Genomic DNA, 20,587 nt, shown 5'->3' on the forward strand with positions numbered 1-20,587 from the left:
TTTTTGAGATGGGGGTGGGTAAGGGGGTGAGGGGGTGAAGGGGTAGTTGCAGAGGTGGGGGAGGGGGTTTGTAGATATTTATGTATGTATGTGTTTATTGGAAATTTGAAGGAAGGGAACACTGCTATGCCATTCTATTTCTGTGATATATTTCTGGTTTCGGTGATGGTGTATGGGATACCTTAGTTTGTGACTGTGATTCAAGGCCCAAGGGGCAAAATCGTTTGAGAAGCGAATCGAATTATGAAAGTTTGTATGTTGTTGAACGTTATTAGTTCTATGGTGTTATGCTATTATGCAATTTATGATACCGTCCTATTATATCTAGTATAATAGGTAGGTATATTCTCATCATACCGTCTACCTAAAAAGCCTATTCCAAACGCATCCATACCATATTACGCATTGATAAACTACTTAGCGAGAAATATTATTCAATCATCATCCCTCTTTCGACCCTTTTCAAAACTCCTGATCCTCATCACCCTTTCCGCGGCCTAACATTGTCTGAAAAAATCATTTCCGTCAACGACTTTCGGAGGGTCCTCTCCGCCCTCGAGAAGGACCCTTAACTTCCACTCTAGCTCCATGACTACTATCATGGGTCCCTCCCCTCTATCCATCAACTCCTTTCTCTCTCGATATTTATCCTCATTTTTGCTTTCCTCGGGCGCCTTCTCTCCTTGGATGACAGGGGTGGTGAGCAAGGCAGAAGGGACAGTTAATTATCACTCCAATTGATCTTTTTACCCCGCCATTCCTATGTTTTTACATCTCCAAGCTCTTTAGCTTGAGGATCTGCTTTTGCCCATACTCAATACATCCGTCTCTTCCATTGCAAACTCCCATGTCCTAGCTCACTCTACAATCGCAATCAGTTCCTCTCTCTTATCTTCGCTTATTTCGAAATCTTTCTTGAATACTCCGTACCTCAAATTTTGACTTATGGCGAAGTGCAGTTCCCCGTTTACCAGCAAGCCAATTTGGTTGTTCACCTCATCTCTAACACTTCATGTCTTGGCGTATTTGGAAGATCTTTGCATTTCCCCTATGGAAATTTATGCCAATAGATCATTTCATTTATTTGATCACCAGTCTCCCTTTCTAATTGTTATTTTGAGAGAAGTGATGTTTTGGAGAAATGTCCGGTCAGTTAAGTGGGGGAAAGAATCTTCGAGCTAGTAGCGTTGTGCATGTATGTGAATAGATTTGATAGACAGAAATTGCTAATCCGGGAGATATGAGAAATAGTTGTTAGCAGTAGGGGCAGGAGGGCCACGCGCGTGCCAGAATACGTGAGAAATGGATGTTGGGGGAAGGTGATAGGTTTGGAGATAAACGCGTCACATGTTCGTAAGAGAGAAGGGAGGTGTGAAGTTTGGTGCGACAAGTAAAACTAGGTCGTGTACAATGTGTGTTGAGATCGTATTGTGTATCTGGGATTGGAGTGGGAGTGAGAACATAGGAGAGGATTAAGAGGCGGACTTCGGTTGGGATGATGCCGGAATAGAAGGGGAAATAGTTTTGGAGGCGAGGAGTGGTGGATTTGAGGTGGATGACGATTGGGTTAGTGACGCGAGACCCGAAGATTCTGTCACAGTCAAGGCCTCCAAAGAGGTAATGAAAGGGAGGGAGGTCATTGCGGTCTGGTTGTCTATGGTTGAGCTGTGGTTCGATGGTTTTGAGCATTTGATGATCGTTTGTTGTTATTTTGAGGGACAACTTCCCCTAATATTGCTGTGTGAAGGCATGTGAGAGTGTTAAAGAGGGAAATATGATTAGAATGCTCTATATAAGAGTCCCGATTCAGTAGGCCTATATGAGAGACTAACTCATATCGATATACCGTGCCATAGACATACATGCGAAGTTGGTTGCCTAAAGATTCATCAATGTGACGGAGAAGAAATCTCTTCTGCCGTTGCTCAAGTACAGCGTAGAGCAAGGCGAAGAAGATTACTCTAGCATAATCAGTTACTCTTTCAAAAGCCAATTACATCCAGTAAGCCGATGATATTGGACAATCAATTCAAACAGGTTGTTGATAAATTTAGAAGGTACAAATAGAAGGAGGGAGGTACGAAAGGAAAGCATGTAGCTGCTACGATATCACCTGGTGAAACTAATCATCATCATCATCTCGAGCTTGAACTACCCAACTACCTAGTACCTACTTAGGTAACACTCACCCTCACTCAAACATAAAAATTCCCCCTTTAAATGATTTTCATGACTAGATATCTACTAGATACCCAATATGCAGCAATATCATAGTATTTGATGCCCAGCACCTCCCAATTCAACCCTCCATTATTCATCTACTCCTCAATCCATCCATGCACCCATCAACACAACAACAACAGCAAAATATAACCGCATCAAGCACAAACAGACGAACAGAAAACTTCTTCATTAATCATGATAAGAAATGCCAAGTAAGTGATGAACCGGGATTAAATGAGGGCCTATATCTAATTATACACATCTTCATATTAACCTTTCCCTATCCCAGCCGTCATGTTCACGTGTGTATACGACGTTGTAGATATATGAGCGCTAGGAGTTATAACTTTGGCTAGTTGTCGTGCCGTGTGCACCTAGACACCCTAGCTTTTCCCTCTGCAGATGCAGATATCTATCATGCTGCTTGCTAGCTAGGTGGCTTGCGCGTCTCTTGTAGTAATCCCTTATATGTGCCTGAGCGATGTTGAAGAGACCGTTACGCTAATTTTGGGAGGGGGGAATGTGTAATTATGATTTTATTTTGTTTTGTTTTGTTTTGATGCGACGGAAGGTTCATGACTTAGTTCCATGACCGAGGTACGAGTATAGTGATCAAAAAGAGTATCGGTTGCGAGATCTAGCGATTATAGAGTCTCATCATCTAAATCATATATAGATGGATGTATTTTAAAAAAAAATGCAAAAATATAATAATCAAATCCACTTTTTGCTCAAGGTACTGAATATGTAGTTAGTATCTTAGGGCTACAGTGCCGGCAGTTTAAATGGTTGGTGGTTGAAGATGTCGCATATTGTGGCTTCGGTAGTGTCGGTCAATTCGTATATGTCGCTATTGTTTTTCTGGTAGATTAAATATGGAGTGTGATGTGCTTTTTGGCTGTACTGAGGAGAATATTCCTTGGGGAATACGGGCTTGAGGTTTTAGAACTCGGTACCTAGATAGATATGAAAAGAAGATGGAATTTTTCGTGGTGCTTTTTAACCTCGGAACTTTATATGATGGAGATGATTGCTGATGGAAGGGTTATTTGAGTTTTTATTAGTTTGGATTTTTAGAATGTTACGGTATAATCTATATATAAATGAATTATTTAATAATTCTTTCTTTTTTATAGTTGTGAAAATACAGAATATAAAATATAAAATATAATAATATGTGACGGAAATCCCTGCTTTCCTCCCACCCTTATTATATAAGAAACCTCAGGTACATTAACCATGTCCACACATGATACGATTACTCGAGATTAGTATACGATTTAGGTGACCTGAGGATCAGATCCGGACAAGTACTAGGTATCAATGGTTATCGGTAAAGTAAGATCATTGGAGGAATAAATATGACTTCTTTTTGCCTAGCCATTTGCGGCTAGACTATTCATTTGTGTATATATAGAGTAGCTATCCCCATCTACAGGTGCTCTTCACCTGTAGATTCTAAGTTAAATACAATTGCTGGTCTATAAACACCCTTTTGGTCACATAATAATAATAATAATAATAATAATAATAATAATAATAATAATAATAATAATAATAATAATAATAATAATAATAATAATAATAATAATAATAATAATAATAATAATAATAATAATAATAATAATAATAATAATAATAATAATAAGGTGAGACGCTGTGACACACTTAGCGGTACTTTAGTTACACCACTTCCAACCTTTTAGGGTCTAGATTGGTCGAAATATTAAGGTAGCCACTAAACTCACCCTGTGGATCTCTTGGATCTTTCCTCAAGGGTTTGTTTAGCTTTCTTAACGGAGGGGAAGTTTTTATTTTTGAAAATTCAGCATATGATAGTTATCGAAAATCAGATTGTGACCGAAATCAATTCTTGTCCACTTGCAAAGAGAAAAAGAGTGGCATAATTTGGTATTACTATCATACGGAATACACTCTTACAATAAAAATAAAAGAGGATCGAAACATTTTTGACAGCAGAAGAAAAAGAGAAAAAGGTCTCAAGCAATTCAAGGATCCTGCAGCCTTCATTCATTCATTCACCGAATGCATTTTCATTTCATTCATACAACAGATACTACCTACTTATTACTACTCGAGTACTCCGTACAGTGAAGAAATAAGCTTCAAATCTCCTCGAATCCCCTTCATCCAGGGTTGATCTATCATTCGTTTGCTCAGTGTAAAAACACTCTTGGTACTGTTGATTTTGATTGCACATTTTCTCTTCCCCCTCCAAAAGTTTTCACTCTTTCAACTGCTGTCTTTCTTTTCATCCAGTCGATTGATACCCACCTCTCGAAACCGATTTTCGAAATAATTCACAAAAAATACCTTGACAACTCACTACACCAAAGCCGACATCCTCACTTACTTACATTTTCGCTTCAAAGATCTCCCATACATACATACGCTCACTATCCCCCCGACGGACCTCCAACCCAACCCCAACTCCCACCATTATGTTAAGACGCTAGCTCCTTTCTTTATCTCACAACAAACACCCACAAATATCCCACTGCCGAAATACCCCTCCATCTACAAATTCGAATTGGACATTGGCAGAGGAAGTAATTCTTCAACATCTTGTGCTGATGGACCTGCGAACCCGCTGAAGAATACATAAACATTCGATGTCACCAAGGTCAAGAAAGGCCCAAAAACTCATGCTTTCTGACTCACCAACCCACACACAATCGCCCTTAAGAGATGCCGAATATTCAAAATCCAGAGATAATGAGGAGGATTTACTAGATTCAGAATATGAGGCTCCGGAGGAATATGAAGAGCTCGACACAATAGGTCTTACAGACTTTCTCGATTTCGACCCTAAACCCACCTTGATATTCGATGTTCTGCGACATAATGCCTTCGGAGACAGCTTGGAGGCGGTATACACAAATAAAGCTTTCAAATCTAATACTTATCTGACACTCGCCATATCGAACTCTAGAGAGTCGACTTCTCCAACGAATCATCCTGAAGAGCCTCCCTTCACAACTTTCAGGTCTCTGATCAAGGATTTTATTCAAAACCAAGCCGGTCAAAATTCTCAAGGCCAACCATTTTCATACAATGGGTTCCTGTGGTCTGGGTTTACTATCCGGGAGAGATGGGTCTTAATTTGTGGTAACAAGGTCGATGATGAGTTGCGAGATCCCGTATTTAGTAATTATCCTCAGAACCAAAAGGGATCTTTGAGCACTACATTCTCCGACAAGACAATTGCGGCCTTGAAAGATGTTCAAGTATCTAATCTCAATAGTCCAGCAAGCGGCGCACAAAAGGAAGATACAATTATGTGTGAACTTGCCAGTAGTCCACCAGATTGGACCACAGAGTCTCCCGTTGTAGACTGGACCGTCGAGTGTCCTGTTGGTTATCTGTCTGATCACATTGTCTACACTCGAAGTGTCGACTGGTCTTCGACACCTTTAGGGCCAATGATTAGCTGGACGCCGGAGTTTCGTCAAATTGTAAACATGGTGATGGCTAATCCCCATCCTGCTGCTATTTTCTGGGGCGAAGAATTAACGGTATTATACAATCAAGCATACGCGGAAACTGTAGCTGGTCAAAAGCATCCACATCTGATGGGTACAGGCGCCAGAGGGCCATTTGCTGAAGTGTGGGAGCAGTAGGTGCAGTCTCTTTTTGATATAACCCGCGGCAGATAAAATTTGGCTTTTCACCCTGCCACTTTCTTTGATACACCTAAAATCTCATACTAACATCTCGCAAAAGGGTCGGAGAAGTCTTCAATGAATGTCGACGAACAGGGAGGGGACTCGCAATGGCAGATCAGATGTAAGGACAGCACGTACCATCAACAATCCCCTATTGAACTAAATCCTCGTTCTTGACTTTGTTATGCTCTCATCCTACCTATATTTTGGTGTGGGTACCGAAAATTTGGAGAGCCATGTCTCAAGCACATCTTTATGTATTTCCTTCAAACACTCTCTCCTTGGCATCTTTGTGACATCTTCAAATTCTAATACTACTTGTTACCTTTGGCTCACCATACGGTAGCTTAATTTATAATTACATACTGACCTCCACATCATTAGGCTGCCCTTACAGCGTCGAGGGTTCGTCGAAGAGACTTTTTATGTAAGTAACGCCATTTAATTGTCACAGCTTGGACCCAAGATCTTGAAAAACACGCTTCTTCTTATTTAAGAGCCTATTTCTTTCCCGTTCCCTAGCTTCTTCATTAAAGTATGCCACTAACTCTATGGTTTCCGGCAGTCTTGGACCTTAACTCCGATATGGAACGCCAGCAGCACCCCTGAACTTCTAGGTGTTTACAATGCCCCTTTTGAGACAACTGAAAAGGTGGTCAGCAATCGCAGGATGAGAACACTTCTAAAAGTCAGTGAAGAAACAGCCCTTGCTCAATCTGTGCCTGATTTCTGGCAATTGATTCTCGGTGGACTTGTGGAGAACGAACATGACTTCCCATTTGTTTTACTTTACTCAGTACTCGATGACGTCGAGAATGATGCGACATCCTCCAGAGGTTCTATTTCTTCAGATAGTTCTACAAGTATCAAATCTGTTATTCTAGAAGGCTCGTTAGGTGTTCCCGAAGGACACATATCAGCTCAAAGTAGACTTGATCTAAAAAGACATCTGGGAGGATACGTGCCAGCCTTGAGAGAAGCTATGAAAACACGCCAACCAACTTTACTGTCACTTTCGAGTAGCATGCTTCCAGTTGATCTGACGCGAGGATACAACTGGAGGGGATGTGGCGAGCCATCACGAGAGGCTGTGGTATTGCCATTGAGACCAACCAATGCTGAAAGTACTTTGGGTTTTCTAGTCATTGGAGTGAACCCCCGGAGACCGTATGACGCCGACTACGAGTCATTTGTTAAAATATTGAACAGACAATTGGCGAACTCCTTAGCTTCAGTTACACTTTTCCAGGACGAGATTCAACGTGGTACCGATGCTGCAGAAATTGCTGCTGCCGAGCGTATAAAATTATCTGAAGAGTTGGCTTTTCAGAAAAGTCGACTCCAACGCATCGCTGAAGTTTCGCCAGTTGGAATGTTCTCGGTTGATTCTGATGGCATATTACTCGAAGCTAATGATCGTTATTACGAGATTACGAATCTTCCCCGCGATACTGCTGCTAAAATGTCTTGGATGGATACGATTGCTCCATCTAGCATCCCAACTATGATGAAGGGTTGGGAGAAACTCACCATTCGTAATCAGCCGTGGTCAGGTGAACTGCAACTCGTCAAGCCATGGTACGATCCTGTGTCGGGCGATAAGTTTGATAATTGGATTTTGGCGAGTTATCAGCATGAGTTTTCACCAGATGGAAGCATCAAAAGCATAATGGGATACTGTACGGATATCACACTTCAAAAAAGGTTTGCCAGAGAAATGGAGGATCGTGCAGAGCTCTCTGAACAACTTTTACTTCGCACCAATCAAGCCAATGAAATTGAACGAAACTTCAGACGATTCAGTGACCTTGCTCCTGGTGGCCTAGCGATTCTGGATCCAGAAGGTAGACTAACATACGCAAATGAGCAATGGTTTCAGATTTCGGGCCTGCCAAAGAATGAGGTACCTGGAAGCCCGTTCTCATGGATGGCTGCAATAGATGAGCTGGACCGTCCAAAATTTAGGTCGCAATGGCTATCGTTGATTAAAAACACTACTCCCTTCGTGACAGAAACACGTATGAAACAGCCTTGGGTTGGGGATATTGCCGGAACTACACTCACAATTCAGCGCTGGGTTTTAGGTACATTCGCAGCAGAGAATGATGAAAATGGGAAATTGAAGAATGTGATGGGCTGTAAGTCATATTTATTTTAAATCTATCTTGTCATATAACGAATCAGCAAAAGAAATATCTCGTTCGCATACAGCTACATGACAGGTTGAACAGAACAGCTTTGTTCACCTCTAGCTAGGGCAGAATAGGTGGCATTTATAATGGTAGATCACTGACATAAAATAGGCTGTACAGATATCTCAAGGATCAAGTGGGCGGAGGACCTTCAAGATCGAAGGTTGAAAGACTATGAAGAAACAAGAAGGCAGCAAAATTCGTTTATTGACATAACAAGCCATGAAATGCGCAATCCACTTAGCGCTATTGTTCAGTGTGCAGATGGTATCTCATCATCCTTAAAACAATACAAATCTGCAAAGGAAAATCTAGATGAGGAGATCTTGACTATCATCAAGGACGGTATAGATGCCGCCGAAACGATTCAACTTTGTGCTCAGCACCAAAAGTCAATCGTCGATGACGTTTTGACGATTTCCAAATTAGATTCAAACCTTCTTGTGATCACGCCAGTCTCTACCAAGCCAGTAGAGGTGGTCAAGCTCGGGCTGAAGATGTTCGCAGGGGAATGTCAAATGAATACCATATGTCTCAACCTAGAGATCAAACAGTCCTTCCGAGATTTAAAAGTCGACAGTGTCATGCTCGATTCCAGCAGGTTGACTCAAGTCTTAATCAACCTCATGACGAACGCTATCAAATTTACCAAGAACGAGAAAAGACGCGAAATCCATGTTTCCATAAGTGCGTCACCGGAACCACCTCTATTCGAGTCATTAGCTGATTTTGAATACTTTCCGTCTCCTACTAGGCTTGCAAAAGCCAACGTCACTGCTAGTGAGGAGTGGGGAAGAGGCCAAATCATCTATCTTCGATTCGAAGTAAAAGACACAGGTTGTGGATTAACGCCTGCCGAAAAGAAAAATCTGTTTACTCGTTTTTCTCAAGCATCACCACGGACTCATGTACACTACGGAGGATCCGGTCTTGGACTATTTATCTCACGCCAACTTATAGAGTTACAAGGGGGAGAAATTGGTGTGGCGTCGCAATATGGAGTTGGGAGTACCTTTGCTTTTTACATCAAGTGCCGTCGTGCATTGAATCGGGCAAATACTATGGATATTGAATCGCAGATGCACTCAGACCTAGAAGCAAACGGAAGATTGGCAACGAATGTTCCAAAAAGCATCAAGGACCATGAAGAAAAGATGCTGAATCAGCTCTTAGACTTGAAGGAGAAGGGAAGATTGCCTACTAATCGTAATTCGTTTGAATTCGAGGAGGAGGATAGTCAACATTTGAGACCGACTAAAAATCCGGATTTTCTATCGCCTAGTTCGTGGAGTGTATTGATCGTGGAGGATAATTTAGTTAACCAGAAAGTTCTGGCAGCGCAGATGAAAAGGTTGGGATGCAAGGTTCACGTAGCGAATCATGGGAAGGAGGCCATTGAGTTTGTGAGGAAGACTGATTTTTGGTTTGGTGGCGCGTCGGATTCTGTGCATGGGTCTGTGGCACCTAGGGTAAGGCTTTTCTTTTTCACATCTTTCCTCTTCGTATTTTCCCCATCCTAACATCTAGCGCACAGAACACCTCCGTTTCCGCGCAAAGTCAAGAACCTCCAGAATCGCATCAGCAATTACAATCTAATTCTTCATCACACAAACTCCCCATCCCACTAACCCTTATTCTCCTCGACATAGAAATGCCCGTTATGGACGGTCTTACTTGCGCCCGAGAATTGCGCAAAATGGAAAAGAAAGGAGAACTGAAGGGTCATGTACCAGTTATAGCGGTAACGGCTAATGCAAGAGCGGAACAGATTCAGCAGGCGTTGGAAGCGGGTATGGATGAGGTTATGACGAAACCTTTTAGAATCACGGAGTTGGTGCCGGTTATTGAAGGGGTTTTGGTGAGAGTTGGGGGTAGGGGAAAAAGAGAGCGAGGAATGGGATGAGTGAAGATGAGGAATGTGGATAAAATAAGGCAGTGGGAGAGGAAGAGGAAGAGAAGTGGTGTGAAGTGGGTTAGTATGGGAGGGGATTTGCGAACAGAGTTGATGAAGGGGGAGTGGAATGGGTCATAAAAGTTAAGATGACCTAAAAGTATCTCAAAAAAGAAAGTCATGCGAGTCACGAAGGGAAGACGATCACAAAACAAACAACCGAAAAAACAAGAGACGTCAGAGGATGAAACTATCAAGCAAAGCACGCACAAAACGATACGATACGATACCCTCATGAAATATATGGGAAGGAAGGGTTGACGGAATTCTTTTCTTTTACTTTCACTTTTACGGCATTGCATTGCGTGGTACATAGCGATGGATTGGATATGGATATTGATTATTGATTGGTTTATTGGTTTATAATAATACCCATTTTTGCATTTTTGCATTGCATGTATGTATGTATGTATGTATGTATGTAACGAATTGGATTGAGAGGTGCGTTTATAAAGTGAAAGGGGGGAAGGTAGGAAGGAGGAAGGAGTGAGATAACAAGGGAATAAAATACATAAAAGGTTATAAGATGTATGAGGCTATGAGCATATGGATTGGATTGGATTGGATTGTTAGATGAGTTTTATTTATTGTTGAGTTTTGTGTTAGGAAAGGGGGAGAGTGTGCAGGGGAAGATGGAAGGGAGATGGCTTGGGATGGGATGGGATGGAATGAGAGTGAGTGGAGCGGAGGTAGGTTAAAATAGGATAGGTAGGTAGATAGTAAGATTGCTGATAAAAAAGGAGATTTGAGTTGCTTGTTCGTTTGTTTCATTGTTTTATTTACTGACTCATTTACTGATCCATTCATTCATTCATTTATTCATCTTGAGGTATTCATCTATCTTGAAATAAAAATCAAAGTTGAATTTAATCTATACATATATATGTGACGGAAAAGTCGTAAACGGAGTCAATTCAATTACTTAGAATCTAAAACTAAAGAACTAAGAAGATTCTAAGTAAGAAGGTCTTTATATACAGGGCTAGTGCACGTGAGCCACTAGTGGGGTAACAACCGTCACGTAACATATATATAAATAAATCATTTTTAAAAAGAAATTATGTTTTTATTTATTGAGATAGAAATAAAAAATAAAATAAAGAAAATTATTATTAGCATAATATTAATAATTTAAGAATATAATTTATTTATTACGTAATTTGATTTTATGATTTTTTTTTACATTATTTAATTTGAAGAAGATTTTGAATTTTGAATTTTAACTTTTAAATTTCATTAATTGAGATAGATAAAAAAAATGATATTATTATCAACAACATCCCTATATTCTCCCTCCCTACCTCCCTCCCTCCCTACCTCCCTCCCTCCCTACTTACCAACCTATCCAAAAACCCTCCCATACAACCCCCCATCCTCCACCCTCACACCATCCATCTCCCCCTTCACATCCAACAACTTGACCTTTCCCCAGCCCTTCAAAAACTTCCGCAACGCATCCATCGTCTCCACATCATCCCTCACCAACAACACAATCGCATCATAACCACCTGCACCAGGTACGACTCCTCCTAGTACCCCCTCCACTTGCGCAGTAACTTCATCGAGGAGTTTAGTTTGTTCTGGTGGTTCGATGGGGACATTTGAGAGAGTACCCATTTCTCTTATTTTTTCACGGATGGCAGAGAAGGCTTCTGGAGCGTGGGAGAGATCGCCTGAGGAGAGGATGGATGCGAGGTTTTCGTTGCGGGATTGAAGTGAGTTCCAGAGGGTTTGGGAGGTTGATGGATTGTTTTTGCGCCAGCTGAGGACTTGTTTTACCATTCCCACGGTTTGCGAGCCGCAGTCTACGTCGCACATTACGAGGGCCATGCCGGTTGGGATGGTGATTTTACCTTTTTCGATTTGGGTGTCCCATTTTTCGGGGGAGGTGTTTTGCACGGTGGATTTGAGACGTTGGGAGAATCCGGGGGTGGTGGGTTCGCCGAGGGAAGTGAGGATTGAGGGGGAGAAGCGTCGGTAGAGGGAGGTGCCGTAGACGGCGGTGGCGATGTCGAAACCTGAGCCGACTTTTCCTTGGGCGGCGCAGTGGGCGGCTTGGGCTAGGTTGTGGAGTTGAGATTGTCCTTCTTGGGTTTGGAGGGAGAAGATGGAGGGGGGGAGGTAGTGGGAGAGGATTGCGCCGGTGAAGGCGGTTACTAGGGCGGCGGAGGAACCGAGACCGGTTTTATGGGCATCTTGGAGGCGGACGCCGAAGTCGAGAAATTGATGGTGTGCGTCTCTGGCGATGGGGGTGCTGGAGGGATTGGAGTAGTAGTCTTTGTCTGCTAGAATGGTGATGGAGGTTGGTTTGATGATTTGGGTGGGGAGAACCGAGGATATGTAGGTTAGGGCGTAGAGGAGTGCTGTTTCTACGAAGGGATTTCGTGAAGCTGTAGCGGATGGAGAGCTAGATGAATATGGAATGAGTAAAGATGTTTGTTAGAAGCTAGATTTATTTGATCAAGATGATATGAATATAAATTCCCACGTGACAACGAGAAGATCTACACGGGAAAGTAAATAGGGAAAGAGTAGAAGCGAGAAACAAAAGGAGAAAAAGATATGCCTTCAAAAATACATCAAATAAACTGTATACATCTCACTCACCCTTGTAACTGCGTAACTTCAATGCCACCATCATCCTTTGTCAAATGATAACCATAATTCCACGCCGCCTCTCGAAACTGCGGACTCTTGACTATAATCTCGGATAGCTGCACGCCAGATGTCGTATCGATATCCTGAACTAACACGTGAATACGCGCACTAAGTCCAAATACCAACGCGGTGTATTCACGATCTAATACTAGGTAGCCTCCTGCTAGGAAAACTTTGCCTGGGGCGGAAATGGCGGTCGTGTGGTTTGTCATCCTGGGTGTATGTACGTGTATGTGTATGTAAGCTGGGAGATGGATCGATCGATCGGAGAATGGAAGCTGGATAGTTGATTATTGTGATGGTTGATTAGTGTACAACTACTGTACGTGTGAGGTTGAAACTCAATCGGATAGAATTGCAGCCGATTCCCGAAGCATGAGATTTGAGAATTGAGGATTTAAGGTTTGGGACCCCACATTTAAGAGAATGTCGGGAACTTTTGTAGTAGTTTGTGCGGGTTTTTGTTTGTTTGATTGATTTTTTTTTCGCGCTTGCTTGCTTGCTTGCAGACAGTTTACTACTGGGCTGAAATAATGTGGCTCTAATTGTGGAGTGGAGCTTAGCTAATCAAACTATCTACGACCACCAGGGCTTCTACCGGGTTCCATGGGTTTTCTTTAATAGTTTAACTGCGAATCCCGTGTGGAGTTCCACTACTAGTCTACTACCCATCAATTGATCGATCACCTGCTTGGATTACGATACACATCTCAAGGGGAATGGTTATCGTGATTTAGGATCTTTGGTGGTAGTATAAGAAGAGGATGAGCCACCACCAGATTGGCACCAGTATTTATATGACAAGGAGATGGCTTGTAGTTGATACTTGCAGACTCGAGAGATCACGCTTGAGCTGAGTCATTATTTGCTCTGTGGAGTTGATGACAGATTTACTTAACTACCTATCTCTGTAGGTACATTGGAAGGTAATAGCAGGAGGAAGAATGTTCATGTACGTACGGTAATGTAAGATTTGTGTATTATCTTGGACACTTTTATCATCGAGACCTTTCCTTTCCTTTTCTTTTCCTCTCTCACTAACCTCGGTCCCGACTCCCGAGTAAATAGACCTGTTCCTGAATATCGGTCTACTCTAGTTTCCGATCCGTAAATACTCCGTAAAAAGGTTGATCTCATGTACTCCATATCCATAGTCCAGACAAACTTATATTATTAATATAGATATCAGACCTCCCTCTTACCGGTAGTTGTGGAAAAACCACCCAGCTAACCCAGATTCGCATTCAACATTAAATCCGTTCTCCGTCATCCCCCATGAAAGAAAACGGGAATAAAATATTAAATGTATGACATCGATATCAACCAACCAATAGGGATTCAACCTTTTACGTTTGGTGGAGTCCAACGCTAGAATTAGACCCGCGTTCTTTTGGATTGATGGAATTTCAACGCTTGACTCAAATAGTTTAATTCGCCAGGATGATACCGGGATCATAAACACATTTTTATCATTTGGGATTTTTCTATGCCGAAACATTATCGCCTCTCGTAGAATTTTTTTAAAATCGAGAAGGGACGAAGGATTGATTTGCTGGGGGAAGATTCTTGACGCGCACAAAAAATACCTGTGATTGAATGCGATAATAATACTCGTAATCTTAAATCCGTTAACTCAATTCAACTCAACTCAATTCAATTCAATTCAATTCAATTCAATTCACTCCAATTCATTCCACCCTCCTCTATTTGTCCGTCTTTTATTCGTCTGAAATCTCATTGGGGAATTGCATATGACCTTGAGGAGAAAAATACCCGGTTCACTTTTAAAGAAATTCAATCAGGGCCAATTGACTGGGTCATCCAAGCAAGCAAAAGTATCCTTCGTCCTGCATGTGAAGTTGATCATCCGAAGGCATCAACCTCAATATATCAATTCGTCATCTATCTGACTTTGAAAGCCTTTTGCTTACCTGAGTGGGAAAAAGAAAGATACTACAACTTATCTTACATCTATTTCATACTTCCTACCTCGACTCAACCTTATTTGAATACATTTATCAAATACAAATACACCATCTTAGGTTTTTTATCATTCAGAAGCGCCACCCTTCAATTCCTAGGTTCAGAAGAGAAGTCGGTACTTGGGACTTTCAAAGAATATCGAATATCAAAAGTCAACCTCACTTTATTTCCCCTCACACACTCTCCCCTCCAAACTTCAAACAGCGCGTTTGTTTGACGGCATAGCTGTCAAATGAACCTGCAATTGTTTACTTTTTGAGATTTTGAAGTAAGTTTTGGGATGTTTTTTTTTAAGATTGGTGTAAACTCTGAGTCATAAAATGACTTCTTGCGCTTTTTTTGCGAAAAAACTTCTACACCCAAAATTAGCAAGAAGCTGACATAAATCTTTTCATAGTCTCCTCTCAACCAATCCTGAGAGGTCAAACCATCCCTAAATGCCCATCTACAATAGTCTTTATTCGAATCTTGCACGTCAAGGATTCGCAAAATCGGTCACTCACGGTTACGCTCAATCAGTCGTTGCCGCAACTCATCCTCAAACTTTAGCAAACCAAAATCGATCTGGTCGCGGTTTACAACGTCGAACGAGTAAGCTTGGTCATTTACCAACTTATACCTTTCAAAATGCTTTTCACACAAGCTCCAATTCGACTGTTACGACTGTTCAGGATAGACCAGAAGGATTAGAAATATTATCGGATGCCTGGAAGGCAAATGAACTAGCGAAGGAAGACAAGAAAGGCTTATTTCCAAAATGTATCGAATGGAAGCCAGCTTCTATTCAGGTGGATGGAGAAGGGAAGAGCAATATTGTGGCAAGTGATGCAGTGAAGGATACCCCTAAGCAAGCCGAGAGGACGTATGGCACTAGTGCTGTAGATGATATTAAGCAAGTTCATTTTGAGGACGAGGAGGAAGCTGCTTTGGCGAAAATCGATGCGGCTATCGAAAAGGAGATCCAATCGAGAGAGGATCAAGCTGCATTTGAGGCCGAATTGAGTGTGGTTGCAGCACGTGTACCAACTCCTCCTATTGCGCCAGTTCAGTCACCTGCTTTCACAGTCGAGACTAACTTCGAAAAATCGGAACTATCGCGATCGCCTGTTAGTTCTACCACATCAATCACCTCAACGTCCGACCTTCAATCACTGAGCTATGCCGAACATCTCACCAAACTTGCTCACGGTGGCAGATATGCTGAGATTCCTGCGGTTTTTGAGGCCATGCTTGTTGGAGGTATCAAACCAACGGCAACTGCATACAACGCTCTTCTTGACGCCGCAATTCATCTTCCTTCGGAACAAATTCAAGTGGTTCCAAAGGCTCTTGATGTTTATTCCGACATGCTTAGACGAAAGATATTGCCAGATACTTCAACGTACAGCACACTCATTAAACTGATTGCTTCTCGATCGATGACTGTAACTTCATTGAAACAGACATTGGAAGAAAAACGCGTTAGATATGGTGGGATGGAGGAAGCTGGCAAATTTATGTTTGCTTCCAACGAATTAGAGTTTGCTATTCTCGCCGAAGATGACAGGTTAGATCTTGCTGTCAGGTTGTTTGATGCATCAATCTCGTACCACACGGATCGTTCATTCCCAGCAGAAACATATCATCAGCTCATATCCGCATGTGCTGATGCTGGTCGGATCCCAGATATGGTACGATTGTATGAACATATGGAGACTAGCAAGGTTGTACCATTGGCTGCTACTTTCTCGCACATGATCAAGGGTTTCGCTCAATCAGGTGATCTAAGTAGTGCTGTCGAATGTTACAATGAGTACAAGGAGCTGGCTGTCGCGGATGACACTGGCAAACTTCAATTATTTGATCGTCAAGACGCACACATCTACGCCTCTGTTGTCAAAGCTTACGTCACTTCCGATAAAATGGACGGTGCCATGAAGTTTTACAACAGAATTGTGGAAGGATATGGTGAAAATGTTGAAGCCTTCCGCGACGTACTTATTGATGAAGGTTTCGTTCAAGGTCTTCTTGAACGCAACATGTTGCCTGAAGCACTTAGCTGGGCTGAGAGTCTACAAACTGCCACTAAGTCATTGGTCATGAGCACCATCTCTATGCGTGCTGCCGACAAGGGAGAAAGATCCATTGCTGTTGCAGCTTTCTCTCACATCAACCCTGATCCATCAATCGCCAAGCCAACCATGGCATTATTGGCCTTGAGTGTTCGCAGTGGTGATGTTGCCGCAGCTCAAAGATACTGGGGTATACTTACTGCAGCTGAAATGCCTGTATCGTCCGCTTTCATTGAACCAACTGCCATGTTCGCCGTTGCCATGATTGGTTCTGGACAGGTCGTCGAAGGTCTTACACAATCTGAACAAATGTTCTCTAGAATCAGAGAATCTTCTACAGACGTCAATCTTCACTTGGCGGATGAGATTGAAGAGGGTACTGAGTTTATTGCTCGATTCATGAAGTCACATAACATTGTTGATCCTCGTGATGCAGCAGTGGCCGAAGCTATGTATCAACAAAACTTCCAACCTGCTGTATATGTAGCACCACCTACATTCGAGGATACTTTTGATCCTTATGCCGCTTCTACCGATTTCAAAGGTTCAGCTCTTATCGCTGATGAACTCGAGAGAGGAGCTAGTCGTGGCAAGGGATCTAAGCTCAATGATGCTTTGGGTCGATTCAGAAATATGCGTCGCGCTGGTCGTCATCCAAGATACATTACTTATGCTAAATTAATTTCTGCTGCTGCTCGCGAGGAACGGATGCCCTTGGTTAATGATATTCTTGGTATGGCACGATCTGATGTACCTTTACTTGTACAATATCCTGTTGTTCGATATGGTTGGGTTTCAATCCTTGATGCAATGGTTGGTGCTTGCTTAACTCTTGGCAACCGCAACCTTGCTGCTCAATACCACCAAGAACTTCTCGACATGGGAGCTGCACCAACTGCAAACACTTTCGGTCTTTATATTACAACTTTGAAGGAATCAACAAAGACTTTTGATGAAGCCTCAGAAGCTGTCAAAATTTTCCACCGTGCTAAGACGGAAGGTGTTGAACCTTCATCCTTCTTGTATAATGCTCTGATCGGTAAACTCGGGAAGGCTCGTCGTATTGATGATTGTCTTTTCTACTTTGCTGAGATGCGTGCTCTTGGTATTCGACCAACCAGTGTCACTTATGGTACTATTGTCAATGCTCTTTGCCGTGTTAGTGACGAAAAGTTTGCCGAAGAGTTGTTTGAAGAAATGGAATCTATGCCAAACTATAAAGCTAGACCTGCTCCTTACAACAGCTTGATGCAATTTTTCCTCACTACCAAGCGTGACAAGAGCAAGGTTCTCGCATACTACGAACGAATGAAGTCTAAGGGTATTCAACCAACCAATCATACCTACAAATTACTTGTCGACACTCATGCTACTCTCGAGCCTGTTAACATGGCAGCCGCTGAAGCCATTCTTGATATCATTCGTAATAATGGTGAAAAGCCGGAAGCTGTTCACTACTCTTCATTGATTCATGCCAAGGGTTGTGTTATGCATGATATGGAAGGTGCTCGCAAGGTTTTCGATTCAGTTATGGCTGATTCTTCCATTCGTCCTCAAGCATGTCTTTACCAAGCTTTGTTTGAATCCATGGTTGCTAATCATAACGTCGCTGATACCGAATCTGTTCTTTCCGATATGTCTGCTAGAGGTGTTGCAATGACTCCTTATATTGCCAATACTCTAATTCATGGATGGGCTAATGAGCGCAATATTGAAAAGAGTAAAGCAATTTTTGCAACTGTCGGTCGTGAAAAGAGAGAACCAAGTACTTATGAAGCTATGACTCGAGCTTACCTTGCTGTTGAGGATAGAGAAAGTGCTAAGAATGTTGTTCAAGAAATGCTTAGCAGAGGATATCCAGGAGCTGTTTCAAATAAGATTTTGGAATTACTCGGTGGTGGTCATGCTGAGACTGTTCAGGTTTAGGTGATTCGTATCATCTAGCCTTGACACTCTGATTCATTTTTCGACTCAACCTCTGTGGTTCATTTATTTCGATTGTCTATTTCACATTTCATCGTTCTTATGAATTGTGTTTAGACAATCACATCTTCAATAGAACCCGAATATTCTTTTCTTTTGTTCAAGTATGTTATGATACCCGTGCTATGGCACATCAAATGATGGTGGTGGATTATGGGTATCAAGGTCTAGTCTAGTAGTTGAGTTAGCTTGATTTTTTTGCTATCTGGCTCGGCTGGCTGGTCAGACATAGAGTTTCAGTTTTCTTTTTATTTGTTTATTTATTACATAATAAAATATCAAGTCTCTTTTGAGATTGTAGATTTTACACTCTACGATGTCGAGAACTAGATAATGGCGTTTTGGGATAAGAGGGGTTTGGTTTGATGGTTACTGGAATTATTTGCATACATACATGCATGCAATGTTGGCGTTTTGGGAGCGAGCGTAAATGGATTTTATGATTCGCATGGTGTTTTGGATGTGGTATATGCATGCGTTAAAAGATAAATCTCAACTCTTAGAAGGTGGATGGATGGGAAAAGGAAGAAGAAAGAAGAAGAATGCTATAATGGTGATTTATGGATGAAACTATAGATTATCTAGGTAGCTGGCTTGATCATTGATCATTGATCATTGTGATTGGTGGTGGTGGAGAAATTACACATACATATATACAATACATACATACATACATACATACATGGTAGATATTTATATACCTATGCAATAATAAATTAAAAAGATTACAACAAGTGTTTTTTAAACAAACTTAATTCATTTCTGTATTGGATTGTGTAGGGCTTAGGTATTACTATAAGATAAGATTATAATATAATACAATATAGTACCCCTTCATTTATATTAACTGATATCTAATTTTACACCAAAAATAATTAAATTATATCATTTTCACTCAAAGATTTTGATATAGTAAATGTTAAAAGGAATGACCTTACACAGGGAATAGTGGGAAGCTGACAGGGCAGAACTGAGGCTATATTGGGCTTTTTATATGAATCACACATTGTCTCTATTCTATAGAAGTGCGAAGCTCTTCTATAGAGAGCTTCTCAATCTAGTCCTAATAGGACTAGTGCCTTGTGCACGTGCTACGCAGAAACCATCCACTTTAACAGTAAAGAACTTTTATAATTTATTCTTTTTATAATATTAATTAGCTTGATTATAAGGATTATAATATAATACAATTTTGAAATTTTGGGAAAAAAATTTATTAATTGAATAATAATCATTTATAAAAATCGATTTTATGTTAAAAGTGAATGGGTTCCTGCGTAAGCACGTGCACAGGGGCACTAGTCCTATTAGGACTAGATTGAGAAGCTCTCTGTAAGAGAGCTTCGCACTTCCGCAGAACTTAGAAGAGAGATTAACCTACTAGACCAATATTACCTCAGTTCTGCCCTATCAGCTTCCCACTATTCCCTGTGTGAGGTCATTCCTTTTAACAATTTATATATTTTTCTTGATTTTCCTTACAAAAATCAAATCAAAATTATTTTTTTCAATTTTCTATTCTGATTATATAATTTAAATGTTACGAGGTTTGCCGTCTAGATCACGTGGAAGTGCTCCAGGCTCTCGAGGTGGTTTATAACTAGGCGTCAAGCAGGGACTTAAAGTAATGACAATAATAATATGCTATTCGTAACTAATAGTAGAGTATACTAAATGATTGATCTTGAGCACGAAGCTCTATACAAAGGAAATCCATCTTGATTATATAGACCATCGTGGCATGCGTCCCAGTGCTCCCAGTTGTCCCAGTTGTACTGGGACAGCTGAGCCTACTGGGATCCTCATATCACATGATGCTAATCACGTGATGTTAGGTATATGAGATCCGTTGTAACATTA

At 41.4% G+C, this 20,587-nt stretch overlaps 4 protein-coding genes across 4 annotated transcripts; 2 read left to right on the plus strand and 2 right to left on the minus strand.

The window, feature by feature from the left end:
- Nucleotides 1-1,472: 1,472 nt before the first annotated feature.
- SS1G_08635 (predicted protein) lies at nucleotides 1,473-1,640 on the minus strand (the record flags this gene model as incomplete). The annotated part of the gene is made up of 1 exon (XM_001590844.1): nucleotides 1,473-1,640. One exon carries the CDS (start codon nucleotides 1,638-1,640, stop codon nucleotides 1,473-1,475), a length of 168 nt encoding a protein of 55 aa, XP_001590894.1.
- A 3,216-nt stretch (nucleotides 1,641-4,856) lies between these two features.
- On the plus strand, nucleotides 4,857-10,004 carry SS1G_08636 (hypothetical protein; the record flags this gene model as incomplete). The annotated part of the gene is made up of 6 exons (XM_001590845.1): nucleotides 4,857-5,860; nucleotides 5,968-6,030; nucleotides 6,294-6,336; nucleotides 6,475-8,047; nucleotides 8,213-9,570; nucleotides 9,636-10,004. 6 exons carry the CDS (start codon nucleotides 4,857-4,859, stop codon nucleotides 10,002-10,004), a joined length of 4,410 nt encoding a protein of 1,469 aa, XP_001590895.1.
- Nucleotides 10,005-11,393: 1,389 nt separating this feature from the next.
- On the minus strand, nucleotides 11,394-12,922 carry SS1G_08637 (hypothetical protein; the record flags this gene model as incomplete). Its single annotated transcript, XM_001590846.1, has 2 exons — nucleotides 11,394-12,459; nucleotides 12,660-12,922. 2 exons carry the CDS (start codon nucleotides 12,920-12,922, stop codon nucleotides 11,394-11,396), a joined length of 1,329 nt encoding a protein of 442 aa, XP_001590896.1.
- Nucleotides 12,923-15,130: 2,208 nt separating this feature from the next.
- On the plus strand, nucleotides 15,131-18,670 carry SS1G_08638 (hypothetical protein; the record flags this gene model as incomplete). The annotated part of the gene is made up of 1 exon (XM_001590847.1): nucleotides 15,131-18,670. One exon carries the CDS (start codon nucleotides 15,131-15,133, stop codon nucleotides 18,668-18,670), a length of 3,540 nt encoding a protein of 1,179 aa, XP_001590897.1.
- Nucleotides 18,671-20,587: the final 1,917 nt, after the last annotated feature.

This window comes from Sclerotinia sclerotiorum, genomic scaffold, assembly GCF_000146945.2.
Source record: "Sclerotinia sclerotiorum 1980 UF-70 scaffold_11 genomic scaffold, whole genome shotgun sequence".
NCBI lineage: Eukaryota > Fungi > Ascomycota > Leotiomycetes > Helotiales > Sclerotiniaceae > Sclerotinia > Sclerotinia sclerotiorum.